Source organism: Anolis sagrei, chromosome 2 (assembly GCF_037176765.1).
Source record: "Anolis sagrei isolate rAnoSag1 chromosome 2, rAnoSag1.mat, whole genome shotgun sequence".
Taxonomy (NCBI): Eukaryota; Metazoa; Chordata; class Lepidosauria; order Squamata; family Dactyloidae; genus Anolis; species Anolis sagrei.
The window spans coordinates 174175482-174198961 of NC_090022.1; the positions used below are offsets into that span (position 1 = coordinate 174175482).

The 23480-nt window shown below is 42.6% G+C and overlaps 1 protein-coding gene across 4 annotated transcripts in view; it reads right to left on the reverse strand.

Moving 5' to 3' along the window:
• PLXNA3 (plexin A3) overlaps window positions 1-23480 on the reverse strand; it is a 170420-nt gene that overhangs the window by 25438 nt on the left and 121502 nt on the right. For all 4 annotated transcript variants that reach the window (XM_067464171.1, XM_067464173.1, XM_067464174.1 and 1 more), the window contains 8 exons: window positions 21809-21929; window positions 21284-21420; window positions 18693-18866; window positions 15269-15362; window positions 10672-10911; window positions 8362-8505; window positions 5183-5417; window positions 1134-1276 (listed from right to left, as the gene is read on the reverse strand). In XM_067464171.1, coding sequence (XP_067320272.1) covers window positions 1134-1276; window positions 5183-5417; window positions 8362-8505; window positions 10672-10911; window positions 15269-15362; window positions 18693-18866; window positions 21284-21420; window positions 21809-21929 — 1288 coding nt within the window. The remainder of the gene's footprint in view (window positions 1-1133; window positions 1277-5182; window positions 5418-8361; window positions 8506-10671; window positions 10912-15268; window positions 15363-18692; window positions 18867-21283; window positions 21421-21808; window positions 21930-23480) is intronic.

Consider the following 23480-nt stretch of genomic DNA (forward strand, 5'->3'; position numbering starts at 1 on the left):
GAGAAAACCTACAACAACCCAGTGATTCTGGCCATGAAAGCCTTCGACAATACAGCAGTGAAATGTGTTTGGAAGATTAGAAGACCGACATGATAAAAGTACAAAATCCTAGTCATTTCTGCCCTGATGAGATTAGGCTATACACCGCTTTTCAATCTAAAGTTAACCAAGACCTTCAGGGTGGGGATTTTATATTCTCATGTTGTTCTGTTGGAATGGGGAATGCTTTTGTCGCCCAGCAATCCTAACCAAAAAACTATGGGGAACACCAGGCTGCTTCTCCGTCTTTCTTTTGAAATGTTTTTTTTTTTCCTGATTACAAAGAGGATAGAAGAAGTAGAGGCAAAACACAGATTAAAAATGGAAGACCATGATGTTTGTGCACACAAGACATCAATGGACACGTATACATTCCCCACCATACAATCCTATGGTGAAAACGAGGCAATTAAGACAACAAAGGCCTCATTTGGAAGCAGGTTAGGAAAAATATCTGAATGGGAAAGCAACAAAATGGAGAGAACCTAGGAGGGTAAATCACTTAACATGCAAAGCAGTCAGAATGTAGATATCTGACTGGAGAACAAGCCCTATGAGGAGCGGCTTAAGGAGCTGGGCATGTTTAGCCTGAAGAAGAGAAGGCTGAGAGTATAAATATGTGAGAGGAAGCCACAGGGAGGAGGGAGCAAGCTTGTTTTCTGCTTCCCTGGAGACTAGGACGCGGAACAATGGCTTCAAACTACAAGAGAGGAGATTCCATCTGAACATGAGGAAGAACTTCTTGACTGTCAGAGCCGTTCAGCAGTGGAACTCCTTCTTTGGAAGCTCCTTCTTTGGAAGCTTTTAAACAGAGGCTGGATGGCCATCTGTCAGGGGTGATTTGAATGCAATATTCCTGCTTCTTGGCATGGGGTTGGACTGGATGGCCCATGAGGTCTCTTCCAACTCTTTGATTCTATGATTCTATGATATCTGTCTGCAGTTCAGCAACTACTAAATCAGGGATCCTCACACCTGTCTTAAAGGGAGATTTCCTCATGCTTAACAACCTCTGGTCCCTCAACTCCCCTTTCTTTTAATAGTGAAGGCCCAAAACTCCACCACCACCATGTCCTCCCATGTTTTGCACTCACACTGGTCTCTTGCAGTGCCGGGTGATCGTCCACCCCCGGGAAGAGCACACGCCTCGCATACGTCCGATAGTCCAGGAAAGGGATCTTCACTCCATCCATGTTATTTGTCAGCTCATTAATGTCTGTCTGCAGTTCAGCAAAAGCTGGAGAAGATGGAGGACTGTCAAAAGCGCAGGGCTATAGGTGCACAGTGGGTCTTCACTGTGCCCCCTCCCCACCAGGGTTTCCACATCGGAAGCATGCACACCAAACCCGCCTTGCAATAGCCTTGCCAACTCAGAAGAGGACCAATTGACATGCAACAATTGGGATGGAGAGGTGGGTCCTGGAAGGGTCTTCCAATGTTTCCACACAGGAACAGGAACACAGGCAATCACAGCTGATAGTTGTACATGGGTGTATTTTGGCAACACATTTGCACATGGAGCAGGCATGCTCTAGGAACTTCGGTCAAAGTAAGCAATGGCTACCTCACTACCTCTGAGGATGCTTGCCATAGATGCAGGCGAAACATCAGGAGAAATGCCTCTAGAACATGGCCCTATAGCCCGAAAAAACCCACAAGAACCTAATGATTCCAGCCATGAAAGCCTTCAACAATACATTAAGCAATGGCTGTCGATGAAGCTAGATTCCCAAGGCTCCATGGAAACCATACTTCTCATTAGACACCAGATTTTCATGGCAGTTGCCTTTTGGCAATGTCAATTTTTGGGACTTCAACTCCAATGTCAATGCTGACTGTTGGATTATGGGGAGGTGCAACCCCTCCTCCCCAAGTAATTTTTCTAAGTTCCTATTATAGACAGATTCTACAAAACTATCTTTCTTCTAAACCTCACACACAAAGCTTTCCTCACTCCTAAAATATTTACACTGGGAAAGAGAACTACTCATAGGTACTTTCAACATCATTTCATAACAAAGTTACCTCAGACTTATTCATCAGTGTATGGCTAATGGCTTTTTTTGTGTCAAATTTCCATTTACTCTGAAACTACACATTTTGAACTGATCAGTTTAGCAGGAGAGGTGAGCGGGTGGGATTTGATGTTCTGCCTCAAATAGCAAAATGTCTTGGACTGGCATAGGACTTTGAAGTACCTTCCATGATCGAAAGTTTTCACAGGATAGATGCATTCATCTGTTTCAGTATAATATTGGGTGGAAAAAATAATTTTGGGTCACCATTAGAACCTTTAAGAATAAATAATAATAAATTGGTCCATCTCAAATTAGTTAGTCTTGAAGGTGCATCATGGGTCTGGAGAACAAGCCCTATGAGGAGAGGCTTAAGGTGCTGGGCATGTTTAGCCTGAAGAAGAGAAGGCTGAGAGGAGTCATGATAGCCATGTAGAAATATGTGAGAGGAAGCCACAGGGAGGAGGGAGCAAGCTTGTTTTCTGCTTCCCTGGAGACTAGGACACGAAACAATGGCTTCAAACTACAAGAGAGGAGATTCCATCTGAACATGAGGAAGAACTCTACCCCGGAGTGTGGTGGAGGCTCCTTCTTTGGAAGCTTTTAAACAGAGGCTGGATGGCCATCTGTCAGGGGTGATTTGAATGCAATATACTTGTTTCTTGGCAGGGGGTTGGACTGGATGGCCCATGAGGTCTCTTCCAACTCTATGATTCTATGATTTTTTTCCTTCCTTTTTATTGTAAACTAACTCTACCTGCCACGCATTGCTGTGGTCAACCTTCCCTCCCTCGTTCTCTCCTTCTTTCCCTCCTTCCTTCGCTCCCTCTTTCCTTCCTTTCTTTTTTTCTTTCCTTTTCTCCTTCCTTCCTTCTCTACCTCTTTCTTTCCTTCCCCTTTTTTTCTTTTCCTTCCTGTTTCTCTCCTTTCTTCCTTCTTTACCTCTTTCCTTCCTTCCTTCACTCTTTGCTTCCATGCTTCCTTTTCTCTTTCCTTCTTTCTTTCCTTCCCTCTTTCTCTCCTTCCTTCCTTCCTTCCTTCCTTCCTTCCTTCCTTCCTTCCTTCCTTCCTTCCTTCCTTCCTTCCTTCCTTTCTCTGTTCCTTCCCTCCCTTTTTTCTGTATCATCATTTAACTTTTTGTCATTTAGCTTTTTGGGGTTTTTAAGCCCTTTCCACTGTTTTTGGGAAGGTGGTTATGAGTGATGGTCACTCGTTGGTCTGTTAGGCGTATAGTGTCCAAATTTTGTGCCAATTTGTCCAGTGGATTTTGAGTTATGTGAAATCCACAAACGAACATTACATGTTTATTTATATAGATATCTGCTCACAGGTGGATATAACAAAGTTCCTCAACCAATTGTTCTCCAGTTGTCTCATCACATCGCAAATGGCTGGGGAATGACATGATCTACAAACCAAGACACCTAGAATACAGATTGAGGAAGGCTGTCATATAAATAGATAGGGGGAGCCCATCCCGATTTATTGACCTACATAAAGCTGAAATGGAAAATATTTGATACTTCAAATGTTTTGAACTACAGTTCCTATTCCCCTTCGCCATATCCTAGATCAATTGTTCTCTACCTGTGGGTTTCCAGATATTTTGGCCTTCAACTCCCAGAAATCCTAACAGCTGGTAAATTGCCTGGGATTTCTGGGAGTTGAAGGCCAAAACACCTGGGGACCCACAGGTTGAGAATCACTGTCCTAGATGGTGTTTATAGGAGCTGAAATTGAAACATCTAGAGTTAAATTGTTTCTCCACCACTTAAATAAAGCACTGTCTTCCTGTAAAAAAAACAGCAAAGTGTTTGAATTGTTCCCTTGTGAATGCATTTGATGTATTAGTTCCTCAACAAACATTTTGGTCCTTTCCATCTACGCACACAACATTTCAAGAGTATCTCCCTGGGGTGTTGTGTGGTTCCCGCGCTGTATGATCCTCTGAAAATGCGAGACATAGATGCAGGCAAAATGTCAGGAGAAAATGCTGCTAGAATGCGGCCATACTACCCAGAAACCACACAACACCCCAGCAATTTCGGCTGTGAAAGCCTTCGACAATACAGTATCTTCTTGCTGTTACTCCTTGACACGAAGGAGGAGCTGAAATCTGAATAACTCTTTTTTTGACATACTTCTGTGGTGCATACTTGGCACAGATTGTAACAACACCAAAATTAAGACATTCCCCACTAAAGGCAAAACAGGAATAGCTGGAAGGTAGGTTCCAGTGTAATAGGACCACAATAAACTATTTTCTTTATAAAAATGTGGGGCCTGTCACTCAGGAAGGGCTGAGAATTTGGGGTTGACCTCCAATTCAAAACATACTGACGTAATTCATACTTTCCAGACAAATACATGGATCACAGCATGTTATTATTTGGGCTGCATTCAAACTTTACACTATAGCCCTTAGCACACAAAACTGTGCATAAAAACATTTGTTATTAAATGTTGCACGGTGTATATTAGAAGGAGCACGTGTACAAAAATAGACATCAAAGATCAAACTGCATGGATAATTGTGTACACATGGAGAAAATTACATACACAAAAAAAAAACCCGAATATCAATGCATACTTTTTAAAAATTGCAGGTTGATACAGAAGCTATATGGAACAGACATGACTAAGTTGATTAAAAAGTGACAAAAAATAACCCATCCCTGCTGTCCTAACCAAATAGGGCTATTCCTTACACTGAGACTGAGACCTAACTCTGACTTCCACATACTGTTCTCCAAACCAGAGCTTGGAAAAATCGCCTTTTGTACTAGCATTGCCAGAAACCATGAGCAGCCTTGACCACTGGCCATTATGGAAGCTGTGGTCCAACAAAGTTAGTTTTCAAACCTCTGTCCCATAAAATTGAGGCAATATTTGCTCAGCATACATTTCCATGTGGACACCACAAAGAAATACAGCCAGAGAAGGCATCAATCTTCCCAGTCTTTCCCCAACCAACTTCAGGAGAACTGAGGACATGCAGAATATCTTTAACACAACCTAGCATTACAATGGTATCTTGCCCTTGGACCCAAGGCTGTGATAATGGCTTCCCCCAGTGACTTGCTGCAAGGGCCACTGCCATGTCTCCATCTCCCACACTTCCTCAATACCTTCCTTGCACTCCAGGGCCACGCGAGACTCCAAGTTGTCCATCTGCAGCTGAAGGCGTTTCAAGGTACGGTCTGCGTCCCGGGTCTTGCGTTTATAGGCCACCAACACCCCAATGATCGCCCCCAACAGCAAGCTTCCTCCTGCTCCAAGCCCAACGAGAGCTGGCAATGGCAGGGCGGCCTCAGGATAGATATGAAGGGTCCCAGGGGAGAAGGACAAGCCACCGACCAGGATCTGCAAGGGGAAAATATCCAGAGATTAAGCACTCCATTATCCCCCCTCTGCTGGATCAGATCACAGGTTGACTTACAGTCAATTTGTTTGGTTGCCATTTTCAACCTCAAAACAGGGCATGGAGTCCTCTCCATTCACCCTCTTGGTTCTTATGATTCAAATGGCAGACTGTCTATACTCCAGTATGCTGATGAAAATGTCGTCTGTACGCATTCAGAAGCCACTCTAAACACCTTCGCAGAAGCACATGAGAAGCTTGGCCTGTCTTTGAACATCGAGAAAACCAAAGTGCTGTTCCAGCACTCGCCAGCCAATCCCTTTCTAATGCCAGAAATACAGCTTGATGGTGTAACACTAGAAAATGTTGACCATTTCCGCTACCTTGGCAGCCAACTCTCCACCAAAGTCAACATCAACACCGAAATACACCGCCTGAGCTCTGCGAGTGCAGCATTTTTCCAAATGAAGCACAGAGTAACAGAGAGTAAACAATCAGGCACATCAAATCACCTCTCTACAAGAGTTTCCCCCAGGCATTTCCAAGCCATTAAATGCTAATCAAGGTGGTCAGTTGAAATTCACACCCAGCTCCAGCAGACAAAAGCCCTTTGTCCCAACCTGGTCATTCCACAGATATATAAACCCATTTTCCTACTTCCAACGGACCTCACTACCTCTGAGGATGCTTGCCACAGATGCAGGCTAAATGTCAGGAGGAGAAAATGCCTCTAGAACATGGCCATATAGGCCGGAAAAACCTACAACAACCCAGAAGCACAGTGTTTGAGGACCGGGATATCAGTAGTCTACAGACGTCACATGCAACTCCTGGAACAATTCCATCAGCGCTGCCTCTGGAAAATCCTGCAAATCTCTTGGGAAGATAGGCGGACAAACATAAGCATGCTGGAAGAAGCAAAGACCACCAGCATTGAAGCGATGGTCCTCCTCCATCAACTCCGCTGGACCGGCCACGTTGTCCAGATGCCCGACCACAGTCTCCCAAAGCAGTTTCTCTACTCTGAACTCAGGAATGGAAAATGGACTGTTGGTGGGCAGAAAAAGAGATTTAAAGATGGGCTCAAAGCCAACCTTAAAAACTCTGGCATAGACACTGAGAACTGGGAAGCCCTGGCCCTTGAGTGCTCCAGCTGGAGGTCAGCTGTGACCAGCAGTGCTGCAAAATTTGAAGAGGCACGAATGGAGGGCGAAAGAGAGAAAGGTGCCAAGAGGAAAGCGCGTCAAGCCAACCCCGACCAGGACCGCCTTCCACCTGGAAACCAATTCCCTCACTGCAGAAGAAGATGCAGATCAAGAATAGGGCTCCACAGTCACCTACGGACCCACCAGAGCACTGATCCTGGAAGACTATCTTACTCGGCCAACAAGGGATTGCCTAAGTAAGTAAGTAGACTGTCTTTGAGCATAGACACTCAGCCAGCAGAATAATTCAAGTTCACCGGTCCAAAGGGGGTGGGGGTGGTCAAGACTTGTTCTTATGTCCCCCATAGTACAAAATGGAGGGGGTCCATTTTAGAAGTTTTCCAGTAAATGGGGATTAATGGGGCCAGTTCAAGTTCCACATCCAATTAATTGTGGTCTGGGGTTAAAGTCCCCCTCCCTTCTACGCACAACCCAAGGGATGCCCTTCTTGGCATCGCTTCTCTTTGAAATGAGAGAAATGAGAAGAAGAAGCAAATCAGTCTGCCCTGTCAGAAAATCAGCCCTGGTCTGGAAACTGTATCTCAAGCCCTTCCAGATGACTGAAAACCCTTCCTAACTCACAGAACTCACCATCTTTTTCCTGTTTCTCTTTCAAAATGGATATAGAAAATGATGCAATGTAACTCTCAGTTGGCATTTTAAAAAAGAAATGACAGGAAAACAAGACACCTGGAGTTGAAAATGTGACCAATGGGGGTTGGAAGTAGACAATTGTCCTCAGTTGCCTACCTTTGTTGCGCAGGGAAGAGGAAGGAAATGAGAGCTGCCATTCTCAACCAACACCTGCCTACCAGTATTTTGTACTTCCTCCTCTTCCATGATTAGGGGACAAAGAAGCACCAGGATTGTGGCACAGCTGACTGAGTGTCAGCTGCATTAAGATCACTCTGACCAAAAGGTCATGAGTTCGAAGCGAGCCCGGGTTGGAGTGGGTTTCCAACCAATTGTGTAGCCTGTTGTCGACCTTTGCAACCTGAAAGACAGTTGCATCTGTCAAGTAGGAAAATTAGGTACCACCTTAAAGTGTGGGGAGGCTAAATTAACTAATTTATGAGGCCATAAAGAATCAAGCAGAGAGTGTTTGAGGACCAGGACATCCGTAGGGATACCAAGGTGCTTGTCTATAAAGCTATTGTCCTCCCAACCCTTGGGGAGATGGTAGCGGGGTACAAATAAAGTGTTATTATTGTTATTATTATTAGATCTAATTTTGTTTGGGAGGGATGGAGCAGATCTAACTTCACCCATCCTAGTCTTGGGGGACATCCACAGTGTTATCATTCCCTGGACATTAATTTTTAGGTTCCAAGTGTTCACTGCCATGTCCTGGAGCCCCCAGTGGTGCAATGGGTTTATACCCTTTGGCAGGACTGCTGACCAAAAGGTTAGCGGTTCAAAACAGGGGAGTGGGGTGAGCTCCCATCTTTCAGCTCCAGCTTCTCATGAAGAGACATGAGAGAAGCCTCCCACAGGATGGTAAAGCATTTGGGCGTCCCCTGGGCAACATCCTTGCAGACAACCAATTCTCTCACACGAGAAGCAACTTGCAGTTTCTCAAGTCACTTCTGACGCAGAAAAAAAACTAACATGTACCATTTAGAGTGCAAAATTATGCTAACTAGCCAAGCCCTTAGTCCATAGTGTTGCCTAGGCATTCCTAAATGAATTGAATCATTCAGTACCCTTAAGCCCCCCAGCCCAACCCCTATATCAAGCATACCGTGACTGGCTGCTCCCCAGTTTGGCTTGGTGAATCGCACAGCAGTTGGGTCTCTGAGACAGTCAGTGTGCAAGGCTCTCCTCCAATCAACACAGTATAGTTGAGCCGTGTGCTCCCTGAGACTGCTGGAATCAAGTTCCTGCCCTGGAAGAGGCAGGAAGAGACAGATGGAAGAGACAGAAATGGAAGCAGTCTATTAATCCATGGAGAGAGACAGGCAAAAGATAAATATTATTATTACTATCACCATCACCACCACCTTCATCATGATCGTCATCTTGTGGTTCTGGATTTTGATTTGGAGATGACAATCTCCATGTGCTCAGGATTTTCAAAACGTAAAGTTGGCACTCTGTACCACAAACAGACTTGCCAGAAAGCCATCATCTACATCCGGTGAAGAGTGGGAAGCAGCATTAAATAGTATTCATCAAATACATGCATATTTTAGGAGGGATAAATTTCTTAGCTGTGCTGATTGTTGCATTGCACGGAAGTGGTGTGTATTTATTTATTACTAGCCATCCCCTGCCATGTGTTGCTGTGGCCCAGTCTGTGTATATGTACTTTGTGTGTATGTGTGTGTATATATCTGTGTATATATGTGTGTTTGCATATATATATGTGGGTGTATATATCTGTGTATATATTTGTGTATTTGTGTGTTTATATGTGTACATGCATATTGTGTATATGTGTGTATATATTTGTGTATATATGTGTGTTTGCATATATATAGATATAGATATAGATATATATATATAGATATATATAGAGAGAGATGTATATATGTGTGTATATGTGTGTTTGCATATATATATGTGTGTGTGTGTATATATATTTGTGCATTTGAGTGTCTATATGTGTACATGCATATTGTGTATTTGTGTGTGCTTGTCTATATGCATATTTGTGTGCATATATGTATGTATGTATATGGATATGTATATGTGTGTGCATGTGTATCTATATAAATAAAAATGTAATGTTCGTTTGTGAGATGAACATAATTCAAAAACCACTGGACAAATTGACACCAAATTTGGACACAAGACACCTATCAGGCCAACGAGTGACCATCACTCATGAAAACACTGAAAAACACAGCAGAAAAAACTTAGAAGCCCAAAAAGCAAAAAATATGTTACAACACATGCGCAAAACCACATATACACAAATATATGCACACACAAAACACATATACACAGACTGGGCCACAACAATGCGTGGCAGGGGACAGCTAGTATGTGTGTGTGTGTGTGTGTGTGTGTATGTGTGTATATATGAATGTGTGCATGTGCATACGTATATGAGTGTATGTGTGTATGTATATATGGTGTATTTTGGGGGTTTTAAAGTCTTTTCCGCTGGGGTTGTGTGTGTGTGTGTGTGTGTTTATGGGTGATGGACACTCGTTGGACCGTTAGATGTGTTGTATCCAAATTTTGTGTCAATTCGTCCAATGGTTTTTGAGTTATGTCAATCCCACAAACGAACATTACATCTTTATTTATATAGACTAGCCGTCCCCTGCCATGTGTTGCTGTGTTTGGCCCAATTCTACCCTTGGTGGGGTTCAGAATGCTCTGTGATTGTAGGTGAACTACAAATCCCAGCAACTGCAACTCCCAAATGTCAAGATTCTATTTTTCCCAAACTCCACCAGTGTTCACATTTGGCCATATTGAGTATTTGTGTAGAGTTTGGTCCAGATCCATCATTGTTTGAGTCCACAGTGATCTCTGGATGTAGGTGAACTACAACTCCAAAACCAAAGGACACTTCCCACCAAACTCTTCCAGTATTTTCTGTTGGTCACGGGAGAACTGTGTGCCAAGTTTGGTTTAATTCCATCGCTGGTGAGGTTCAGAATGCTCTTTGATTGTAGGTGAACTATAAATCCCAGCAACTACAACTCCCAAATGACAAAATCAATTTTTTGAGTGAACATCATACATTGGGTTGTTACATGTCTTGTGTCCAAATTTGGTGTCAATTTGTCCAGTGGTTTTTGAGTTCTGTTAATCCCACAAACGAACATTACATTTTTATTTATATAGATTGCACTGGAGATGTTCCTTTAAAAATATGCATGAAAGTAAATAATGTAGACTTGCCAAGGCAAGTATCCTTTTCTAGAGTGAGCATTAAAAGTATCAAAAATGTGGATTTTCAGATTCTTTCATAAATCTCTATTACTAGTGAAGGCGAATATTGAAATGCTGAATCCCTTGATCACTTGGGAGTCCTCATTAGGCAAGCCATTTGCCTTAATTGCAATTAAAATTTAAAATCCTTGGGCTTCAGTACCTTGAGAACCACATGGGATCCAGGCTTGATCTCCAGGATGCCGCTGGGGCCAAACGACTCAAAGCTGGGGTCTGGGTAGTAGGTAAAGGCTGAACGATTCAGGGTACGCACAGCAAACACGTCATCCAGAAGGAAACCAAATTCACTGGGATGAGCACCCGCCAGAGGCAGTGCCTGCTCTCCAGGTACAATGCCTGGGGCTTTGCATAACATTACGGTGTCATTTAGCACCTGACAGCTCTGTAAGGAGAAAAGGGGAAAAAAGGTATACACTGCTACAAACTGAAGGGAATCCAGAATGATTTTCTTTCAAAACCTGTTCTGATCATTACTCTGATATCTTAAAGCAGCGAGGAATGTATAGCCCTTCAGGTCTTCAAAGACAACTTCTGTCTTTCCTCACCTATGGTGTAATAGCAGAGCAAGGAACCTTGTCGTTTCTCAAGGTTGGATTTACTTGAAGAATAATCTGTTTGGGGCCACATGCTAGGAGCAAGTAAAGGCAGAGCCAAATTTGGATAAAGGTAGCCATATCTCCAGTTTTACAGAGGCCTCTTTGAAAGCGTTTGCTATTAAACCGTCTATTTGAAGAACTGTCTGATGCAGAACTCATTTGAAGATAACAAACCATAAGGAAAGAGGCTAAGGGCCTTGAAGGACAGGTGCTTTGATGTCATCCTTCAAAAATAGTCAGATCATGGACAAAAAGATTAAGCATACACATGAGTTGTATATTTTGGACACAGCTATCCTTTTATGCTGAAATTGTTTGTTTGTTCTTGATGTTGCATGCCTTCAATCCATTTCTGAATGAAGGTGACCCTAAGGCAATGATGGGCAACCTTTTGAGCTTGGTGTGTCAATACTCACAAAAAAATCAAGCATAACTCGAGTGGGGTGTCACTACCATAATTTCATGATATTTATAGTTTAATAACAAAAATATATTATTGTAATATATAATTGTATTTAATAAACCAAAAACTAATTTCTATATTGCCATATATCTGGGCAATATAGAAAAACGCTAGTGTAGGAGCCGAGGATGAAATGTCCTTCTTGGGAAGCGGCCCCATCTTCTCTGTATGCGGCCACATGCGGCTGTGTGTCATCGAAAATGGTTACGCGTGTCAGTGCTGACACACGTGTCATAGGTTCGCCATCACGGCCCTAAGGTCTTACTGGCAGAATTTGTTCAGAGAGGGAGGTTTCCCTTGTCTTCCTCCAAGGCTGAGAGAGTGCCACTTTCCCAGAGCCACCCAATGGATTTCCATGGTGGAGTGGGGACTTGAACTGTGGTCCTAGTCCAACGCTCAAACCAGGGGTCCTCAAACTAAGGCCCACGGGCTAAATGTGGCCCTTGAAGGTCATTTACCCGGCCCTCACTCAGGGTCAACCTAAGTCTGAAACTACTTGAAAGCACACAACAACAACAACAATCCGATCTCATTAGCCAAAAGTAGGCCCACACTTTCCATTGAAGGTGACCCTAAGGCCTTACTGGCAGAATTTGTTCAGAGAGGGAGGTTTCACTTGTCTTCCTCCAAGGCTGAGAGAGTGCCACTTTCCCAGGGCCACCAATGGATTTCCATGGTGGAGTGGGGATTTGAACTGTGGTCCTAGTCCAACGCTCAAACCAGGGGTCCTCAAACTAAGGCCCGCGGGCCAAATGTGGCCCCTGAAGGTCATTTACCCGGCCCTCACTCAGGGTCAACCTAAGTCTGAAACTACTTGAAAGCACACAACAACAACAACAATCTGATCTCATTAGCCAAAAGTAGGCCCACACTTTCCATTGAAGGTGACCCTAAAGCCTTACTGGCAGAATTTGTTCAGAGAGGGAGGTTTCACTTGTCTTCCTCCAAGGCTGAGAGAGTGCCACTTTCCCAGGGCCACCCAAGGGATTTCCATGGTGGAGTGGGGATTTGAACTGTGGTCCTAGTCCAACGCTCAAACCAAGGGTCCTCAAACTAAGGACAAACTAAGGCCAAATGTGGCCCTCGAAGGTCATTTACCCGGCCCTCACTCAGGGTCAACCTAAGCCTGAAACTACTTGAAAGCACACAACAACAACAATCCGATCTCATTAGCCAAAAATAGGCCCACACTTTCCATTGAAATACTGATAAGTTTATATTTGTTAAAATTGTTCTTCATTTTAATTATTGTATTGTTTACATGTGTTTTTTGCACTACAAATCAGATATGTGCAGTGTGCATAGGAATTCATTTAGTTTTTTTTTTTCAAATTATAATCCGGCCCTCCAATAGTTTGAGGGACTGTGACCTGGCCCTCTGTTTAAAAAGTTTGAGGACCCCTGGCTCAAACTATTACTGGCTCAATTATATTGCATTTACAGTAGCGTCTCGCTTATCCAACATAAACGGGCCGGCAGAACCGTTAAGTAAGCGAAAATGTTGGATTAAAAGGAGGGATTAAGGAAAAGCCTATTAAATGTCAAATTACGTTATGATTTTACAAATTAAGGACCAAAGCATCACGTTTCACAACAAATTGACCGACAAAGCAGTTCAATACAGAGTAATCTAAGTCTTTATTAATGACTTAGATGAAGGGCTAGAAGGCAGGATCATCAAGTTTGCTGACGACACCAAATTGGGAGGGATAGCCAATACTCCAGAGGACAGGAGCAGGATTCAAAATTATCTGAACAGATTAGAGAGATGGGCCAAAACTAACAAAATGAAGTTCAACAGGGACAAATGCAAGATACTCCACTTAGGCAGAAAAAATGAAATGCAAAGATACAGAATGGGGGACGCCTGGCTTGAGAGCAGTATGTGTGAAAAAGATGTTGGAGTCCTCGTGGACAACAAGTTAAACATGAGCCAACAATGTGATGTGGCGGCAAAAAAAGCCAATGGGATTTTGGCCTGCATCAATAGGAGCATAGTGCCAAAATCCAGGGAAGTAATGCTACCCCTCTATTCCACCTTGGTTAGACCACATGTGGAATATTGTGTCCAGTTCTGGGCACCACAATTCAAGAGAGATATTGACAAGCTGGAATGTGTCCAGAGGAAGGCGACTAAAATGATCAAGGGTCTGGAGAACAAGCCCTATGAGGAGCGGCTTAAGGAGCTGGGCATGTTTAGCCTGAAGAAGAGAAGGATGAGAGGAGATAAAATAGCCATGTATAAATATGAGAGGAAGCCACAGGGAGGAGGGAGCAAGCTTGTTTTCTGCTTCCCTGGAGACTAGGACGCGGAACAATGGCTTCAAACTACAAGAGAGGAGATTCCATCTGAACATGAGGAAGAACTTCCTGACTGTGAGAGCCGTTCAGCAGTGGAACTCTCTGCCCTGGAGTGTGGTGGAGGCTCCTTCTTTGGAAGCTTTTAAACAGAGGCTGGATGGCCATCTGTCAGGGGTGACTTGAATGCAATATTCCTGCTTTTCAGCAGGGGGTTGGACTGGATGGCCCATGAGGTCTCTTCCAACTCTTTGATTCTATGATTCTATGTTATGTAGTAATTACTATATTTATGAATTTAGTACCAAAACTTCATAGAATCATAGATTCCTCTTCGGGGAGTCTGTGAAATTCGCATATATGGGTTTTAGTTCTGCGCATGCGCAGCTGTTAGGAAACTTCTAGAATCTTGTAAAAGAAATATTTTGGCGGAGACCCCGTCCACTCTCCCCAATACTATAAATGCCCCTGGCGGGGACTGCGTCTTACTTCCTTTTTCCACACTCAGCAGCTTTGAAACCTCTCTAGTCTTTTGACCACTTCGGATCCCTTTTTTGCTTAAACTACTGGACTGTCTCGTTACGACCTCGGGTTGCAAGAGACCTCATGGGCCATCCAGTCCAACCCCCTGCCAAGAAGCAGGAAAATTGCATTCAAAGCACCCCCAACAGATGGCCATCCAGCCTCTGTTTCAAAGCTTCCAAAGAAGGAGCCTCCACCACACTCCAGGGCAGAGAGTTCCACTGCTGAACGGCTCTCACAGTCAGGAAGTTCTTCCTAATGTTCAGGTGGAATCTCCTTTCTTGAAGTTTGAAGCCATCGTTCCGTGTCCTAGTCTCCAGGGAAGCAGAAAACAAGCTTGCTCGTTCCTTCCTATGACTTCCTCTCACATATTTATACATGGGTATCATGTCTCCTCTCTGCCTTTTCTTCTCCAGCTCTTTAAGTCGCTCCTCACAGGGATTGTTCTCCAGAATGTATTGAAACAGCTGTGGATCTAGGCAGGAGGCAGATTGCATTGGATAATACAGAACGTTGGATGAGCGAAGGTTGGATAAGCAAGACTCTACTGTACTCCTAAATTTGCACCTCTGCTTTTTAGGCACATGAAAAGGTAACCGTGCATTCCTTTTGTATTAATGTGTTTCTTCTTTGGGCTAATAGACAAGTGGGACTATCCTTCTGTGTGCTCTCTCACTCACTCTTGTACTTATCTTAAAAGACTGAACTGCTGACTAGCAAAGGGCCATGTTTAATTAAGCCAAGGGCTGAATTAATTAATGACTCCTCTACTTCTCACAACAGGCTCTCCACCCCTCCCCTCCTCCATGCGGTGAGACATGCTCAGTTCTCATTAGTTATGACTTCCACAAAGAACTCACATTGATGGTTTCTATTCCACCATAGGCAGCTCGAACCCGTGGCTCCTGAATTGTCAGCAGGTGAGTCCCACTCACTGTGAGGCTGGTGCTACCACTGGGAGGAGGGAGGCAAAATGAAAAAGACGATCAAGGACTAGTCCACAAACACTACTGCATAAAGCATAAAGCAAAGGCATTACCAAGATATGTTTCTCCCATTCTTGTAATGACAATGTACAATAAATGTTCCCACGGCAGTGATGATACCATCATACATAACAGCACACTTAGTGTTCCATAGATATGCAAACAAACTTAGTGAGGCACAAATATAGTCCTATGCAAACAAATCTGAGGACTCATTAGCCCCATTTCTATAACCTATCATCCTTTCACAGGTCATGCCCCCCAGTATTGTATTCATCATGATTTCTGAATGTTCAGACCTGTAGAAGTACCGTATATACTTGAATATAAGCCGACCCAAATAAAAGCCGAAGCACCTAATTTTACCACAAAAAACTGGGAAAACGTTTTCACTCAATGTAAATGTGCTTATGTATCTTTCCATTAATAATAAAGAGAATAAAATAATAAATGTAATAAAAATAATAACTAGAATAAAATAAATGCAATAACAACAATAATAAAATAAAATAATAAATATAATAATAGAGTAAAATAATATACATATATTAATAATAGAGTAAAATAATATACATATATTATTAATAATAGAATAAAATAATGTAATAATAATAAAAGATTAAAATAATAAATGTAATAAAAACTATAACAATAACAGAGTAAAATAATAAATAACTTTGACTCAAGTATAAGTTGAGGGGGGCTTTTCCTGTTTGAAAAAAGGGATGAAAAACTCAGCTTACATTCAAGTATATACAGTACTTCATGAGTTCTGATATTCCCATGAGACAGTTACATGAATGTGGATCTGGATGTATTACTGCAGTGTTTCTGGGGGTCGGGACCCCTGGGGGGGTTGCGAGGGGATGTCAGAGGGGTCACCAAAGACCATCAGAAAACACAGGGTTTTTTTAATTTATTTACAGAATTTATATTCCGCCCTTCTCACCCCGCAGGGGACTCAGGGCGGATTACAGTGTACACATATATGGCAAACATTCAATGCCAATTTAGACATACAACGTATACAGGCATACACAGAGGCTATTTAACTTTTTCTGGCCACCAGGGGAGCTGTCACTTTCATCGTCCATCTGCGACACTGATGAAGCACTTCCGGATTCCCCGCATGCTTTGCTGGAGTCTTTTTTATGGCCTCATAAATTAGTTAATTTAGCCTCCCCACACAAGGTGGTACCTAATTTTCCTACTTGACAGATGCAATTGTCTTTCGGGTTGCAAAGGTCGACAACAGGCTACACAACTGGTTGGAAGCCCACTCCAACCCGGGCTGGCTTTGAACTCATGACTTTTTGGTCAGAGTGATCTTAATGCAGCTGACACTCGTCCAACGGCGCCACAATTCTGTTGATCATAGGGGTTCTGTGTGGGAAGTTTGGCCCAATTCTATAGTTGGTGGAATTCAGAATGCTCTTTGTAGATGAACTATAAATCCCAGCAACTACAACTCCCAAATGTCAAGGCTTATTTTCCCCAAACTCCACCGGTGTTTACATTTGGGCATACTGAGTATTTGTGCCAAGTTTGGTCCCGATCCATCATTGCTTGAGTCCGCAGTGCTCTCTGGATGTCGGTGAACTACAACTCCAAAACTCAAGGTCAATGCCCACCAAACCCTTCCAGTACTTTTCGTTGGTCATGGGACTTCTGTGTGCCAAGTTTGGTTCAATTCCATCATTGGTGGAGTTCAGAATGCTATTTGATTGTAGGTGAACTATAAATCCCAGCAACTACAATTCCCAAATGACAATTCTGAATGTTCAGATCTGTAGGAAAAGTACCGTATATACTTGAATATAAGCCAACCCAAATAGAAGCTGAAGCACCTAATTTTACCACCCACCAGTTTTCAAATTTGGCTGTATCAGGTATTCGTGCCAAATTTGGTCCAGCGAATGAAAATACATTCTGCATGTCCGATAGTTACATAACGATTCATAACAATAGCAGAATTACAGTTGTGAAGTACCAATGAAAATAATGTTATGGTTGGGGGTCACCACAACATGAAGAACTGTATTAAGGGGTCATGGCGTTAGGAAAGTTGAGAAACACTGTATTACTGTATATGCCCACATTACATTATACTTCTGTTTGAACAATGTGGATGAGATACTTTATCCAACCACTTCATTCATAGACAGATCTCTGCATATGCATATTATCAATCTCATATAACTCTCTAGCTGATCTAAGATCCCATGATCTGTAAGTGTTCCCTGCATGCTCTTTCACTGCAAACAGATGCCTATATCATCATAGGAATACATTTTAAGTACCGTATATACTCGAGTATAAGCCGACCCGAATATAAGCCGAGGCACCTAATTTTACCACAAAAAACTGAGAAAACAGATTGACTCGAATATAAGCCGAGGATAGGAAATGCAGAGGCTACTGGTAAATTGCAAAATAAAAATAGATACCAATTAAATTACATTAATTGAGGAATCAGTAGGTTATATATTTTTGAATATTTACAAAAATGGTAATTTGAGAAAAGACCGTCCAATTCTGATCAAATGATTATTTGCCTTCAATGTAAATGTGCTTACGTATCTTTCCAAAAATAATAGAGTAACATAATAAATGTAATAATGATGATAATAAGAGTAAAATAATGAATGTAGCAATAACAACAATTATACAGTAAAATAATAAATGTATAATAATAGAGTAAAATGATAAATGTAATAATAATAAATAGAATAATAAATAATAAATGAAATGAAAATAATAATAATATTAAAAGAGTAAAATAATAAATAACCTTGACTTGAGTATAAGCCGAGGGGGACTTTTTCAGCCTAGAAAAAGGACTGAAAAACTAGGCTTATACTCGAGTATATACATTGATTGTAACTTAGTTACCATTGGCCCCACGGATTCTGCATTCACAGATTCAATCAAAATATTTGAAAATATTTGGAAAATATTTTCCAAAAGCATATCTTGATGTTGCCATTTTATATAAGGAACACTATTTTACTATAATGGAACTTGATCATCCATGGATTTTAGTATCCACAGGTGTGTGCATGGGCGGGGGGGGGGGGGGACCAAATCCAAGTGGATCTAAAGCCCTCACTATAACTGTCTTTCAACTGGAGAAAGTTATGTATGCATCCACATGGGAGCGCAAATACACACACATATGTATAGCAAAGCAATCTGGGCCTGAACGCCATCCAATGTGAACAACAGATGCTCAGTAAGGAAGCACTACCACGGTCATCCTAGCAATGCAACACAGGGCTGTCACAGGCTCATCACTTACTTGGCAATGCTCCAGGCGGGCTCTATTGCTGTGACAACTGGGTCAGGGCTGTAGCGGAAGGAGATGGTGCCATTGGTGCTGATGTTAGCGCGGTCGATGCGAAGGCTGAGATTGGCAGGGCCCGGGCCTAGCACCGAAGGGGGAGACAGGCAGACAATCTCCCCCGCACTGCGTCTTTGGTGAGTAAGATTGGGAGAGTTAAAATTACCATTGGTTAAAACAAAAACAACAAGCTTCTCATGTTTTACTGAACTTCAGGATTATGCTTTTGGGAAATCTTAATGTAAATGAAATCTTTCATACGCATCCTATTCTCGAGCCCTATTCAGTAACCCTCCAGCCCACTCCTCTATTTTATTCTACCCACTAGAGCTCTACCCATTTATTTCAGTTTCGCTCACTCAAAACAGATGTTCCGGAGGGAAAAATCGATTCTGAGGTTTGGGAGGCTGTAAAAAAGGGGCTGTGTGTGCACTTTCTTCAATGGGCTATTCTAAGCAGTGTAACATAGACTTTCAGATAATCAGTTATAATAATAATAATAATAATAATAATCCTTTCTTTATACCCCGCTAACATCTCCCGAAGGACTCGGTGCGGCTTACAAGAGGCCGAGGCCCAACTCATCAATAAAACAACAGCATAACAAATACAACAATAAATAAACTCATAAAATAAAGCAATAAACGTTAAAACAATAGCAATAAACATTAGACAATAACCCAGAGTTTGTCTTTTAAAAATAATATTGACCAGAATAGGAATGGGCAACCTACAGCCCTCTAAAGCCCCCGGAGCCCCCAGTGGTGCAGTAGGTTAAACCCCTGTGCCAGCAGGACTGAAGACCAACAGGTCGCAGGTCCGAATCCAGGGAGAGTGTGGATGAGCTCCCTCTATCAGCTCCAACTCCTCATGCGGGGACATGAGAGAAGCCTCCCACAAGGATTGTAAAAAAATATCAAAAAACATCCAGCTGTCCCCTGGGCAACATCCTTGCAGACGGCCAATTCTCTCACACCAGAAGCGATTTGCAGTTTCTCAAATCGCTCCTGATACGACAGAAAATAAAAAGCTCTCTAGATGTACAGGAGGGCTTCTTAAACTTTTTTCTATATGAGAAAAATGTACACGTATATAGGCATATAAAATAGGGATAAAATCAAACATTTACTTTCGATAAATCAGTTTCTTCAAGGCTTGCCAAACAAGCTGATTTTGCTTTTTATGCAGTACAGCTGAAGCATCTTCTACAGCGTGAAGTGTAAACATTGTGCAGTGCTTTAGCATTGTTGCTAACAGATTTGTGTAAATGTCTAAAACAGCCATTAGGTTCAGAAAGCTTTACTCTTGCCAAATTTTTCGTGACCCTAGTTTTCTCTTTGTTGTTGTTGTTGTTGTTCACTTGTTCAGCCGTTTCCAACTCTTCATGACCTCATGGACCAGTCCACACCAGAGCTCCCTGTCGACCGTCACCACCCCCAGCTCCTTCAAGGTCAATCCAGTCACTTCAAGGATGCCATCCGTCCATCTTGCCCTTGGTTGGCCCCTCTTCCTTTTTCCTTCCATTTTTCCAAGCATCATTGTCTTCTCTAAGCTTTCCTGTCTTCTCATGATGTGGCCAAAATACTTCGTCTTGGCCTCTACTATTCTTCCCTACAGTGAGCAGTTGGGCTTTATTTCCTGAAGTATGGACTGGTTGGATCTTCTCGCAGTCCAAGACACTCTCAGAACTTTCCTCCAGCACCACAGTTCAAAAGCATCTATCTTACTTCACTCAGCCTTCTCTATGGTCCAGCTCTCACATCCGTAGGTGACTATGGGGAATACCATTGCTTTAACTATGTGGATTTTCATTGCCAGAGTGATGTCTCTACTCTTCACTATTTTATCGAGATTGGACATTGCTCTCCTCCCAAGAAGTAAGCGTCTCCTGATTTCCTGGCTGCAGTCTGTGTCTGCAGTAATCTTTGCACCTAGAAATACAAAGCCTGTCACTGCCTCCACGTTTTCTCCCTCTATTTTCCAGTTGTCAATCATTCTTGTTGCCATAATCTTGGGGTTTTTTATGTTTAACTGCAACCCAGCTTTTGCGTGTCTTCTTTCACCTTGATTAGAAAGCTCCTCAACTCCTTCTCGCTTTCGGCCATCAAAGTGGTGTCATCTGCATATCTAAGGTTGTTAATGTTTCTTCCAGCAATTTTTACCCCAGCCTTGCATTCATCAAGCTCCGCACATCACATGATGTGTTTTGCATACAAGTTGAATAGGTTGGGTGAGAGTATACAACCCTGTCGTACACCTTTCCCAATCTTGAACCAGTCAGTTGTTCCATGGTCTGTTTTCTCTTACAGGACCCCATTTGAGATTGGAACCCACAGTTTAAAAAGCAGTGATCTAGAGGGCCACAAGTTACCCACCCTGGCTTAGAGATGGCAAAACGGCAGATTTATTTTGCAGTGACATAATGAAACAGCTCCTGTGAGGCAAGATTAAAACACTGAACAAGCTTTCATTTTGACATTTTAATTCTTTAAGTATCCAGGAGTGCTAAGCCTCCACCCTCTGAAAACTAAACATTGCCCTCGTAGTACCTGATCAGCCGACACGGCGCTCCTCGGATTGCAACACTGACATTGCTTCCAGCATCCAGATGGGTCCCTAGGAGGCTGATTTTCGTCCCTCCTGAAGTGGGACCTCGTTCTGGGTCCACTCCATAAAAACTGGGAGTCTGGATGGCAAAGAAATCCATAATTAGATGCCTCCTGAAATTAGATTTATTTTGAAAACTGGGATCCCTCCCTTTTAGAGTAGTCTGCACTCCTGTCGATGGCTAACAATTAAAGCCAGTCATCAATTAGTATAAAACCGCATACAAAATGAAAGGGTAGTATAATAAGGTACACAATTTAGAGAGTTCACACACCTTCTTTACACACACACAAACTAGTCTCTGTTATTCTTTCAAGAAACCATTCATTTTGGGATTCCGAACCCAGAAGCCTATGAGTCCAATGCCCTCTGACAGTTTCCAATGCAGACCATTTCCATCAGGTATTCTAGTGATTATTATTTAAACTGGATATGAAGATGGATTGCCTAACCCACAGCTAGATTACCACAAAAGTGAAGGGAGTGTCCGACTGAGTCCGGTAGTCAGCACTGCAGTCCCCGACACAGAGCTCCACTGGCCCAGGTGGAGGGTCTGGTAGAAGTGATGGCTCCAGTTCACACACCAGCCTGAGAGGAAGAAGGGGGGGGTGTTTGTCAGAATCACTTCATCCAAACGTTACAGTGCCATCCAATCAACACTCTCTCAAGTGATGTTATGCGTTAACTGCTTACTAGCTTCCATCAATATATATAAAAATGCTCTGTGCATAATGAGATCCTTAAAAACAAAAGAACCAATGAAAGAAATCACACCAAATTTGGCAACAAAACGTCTCACAACACAAGGAGTGACCATCACTCCAAAAATTATGATTTTTTCATTTGGGAGTTGTAGTTGCTGGGATTTATAGTTCACCTACAATCAAAGAGCATTCTGGACTCCACCAACGATGGAATTGAACCAAACTTGGCACACAGTTCTCCCCTGAGCAACAGAAAACACTGGAAGGCTTTGGTAGGCAGTGTTCTTTGGTTTTAGAGTTGTAGTTTAACTACATCCAGAGATCACTGTAGACTCAAACAATGATGGATCTGGACCAAACTCTACACGAATACTCAATATGCCCAAATGTGAACACTAGTGGAGTTTGGGGAAAATAGAATCTTGACATTTGGGAGTTGTAGTTGCTGGGATTTATAGTTCATATACAATCAAAGAGCATTCTGAACCCCACCAACGATGGAATTGAACCAAACTTGGCACACAGTTCTCCCATGACCAATAGAAAATACTGAGAGGGTTTGGTGGGCAGTGTCTTTTGGTGTTGGAGTTGTAGTTTAACTACATCCAGGTAGAGCACTGTGGACTCAAACAATGATGGATCTGGACCAAACTCTACACGAATACTCAATATGGAAATGTGAACACTGGTGGAGTTTGGGGGAAATAGAATCTTGACATTTAGGAGTTGTACTTGCTGGGATTTATAGTTCACCCACAATCATAGAGCATTCTGAATCCCACCAACGATAGAATTAAGCTACACCTCCCACACAGAACCCCCATTTGGGCCACAGCAATGCGTGGTAGGGGACGGCTAATACTTTAATAAAAATATATCAAAACTCAAAGCCTGTGACCTGAATCTGGTCTGCCATGCCATTTGATGTGGTCCCTCAGATGCTAGACTATACCTCCTGTATTCCTCATCATTAGACATTATGGCTAGAGCTGATGAGAGTTGTGTACAAGAACACTTGGAAGGCTGTAGTTTGTTCTCTTCAGTCAGGAGACTAGGGTTTGAATTGAGACACAAGTCTTACAGACATGATGTCTGACTTTGAAATGCCCTTTAACCTCAGAGTGACAAGTGTTGTTGGGCTGAAATTCTCATGATCCTCAATTTGCAGCTTGCTCCCATCAAAACCAATGGGAGTTGTTGTTCTATAATATTCAGGGCCCAAACGGGGTAAAAACTAAACAGCACCAACCATATTAAAATATATAGTTGACCCTCTGTATCCACAGATTCTCCATCCATGGAACCAATAGCCCTCTGAAGGCAACCATAAGGCTGATGTGGCCCTCGATTAAAATGAGTTTGACACCGCTGCCCAGGAGGGAGTCTTTCATTTAGTATCAGCCATTGATTGAGGTCCTGGGTTTGAGCCTGCCAG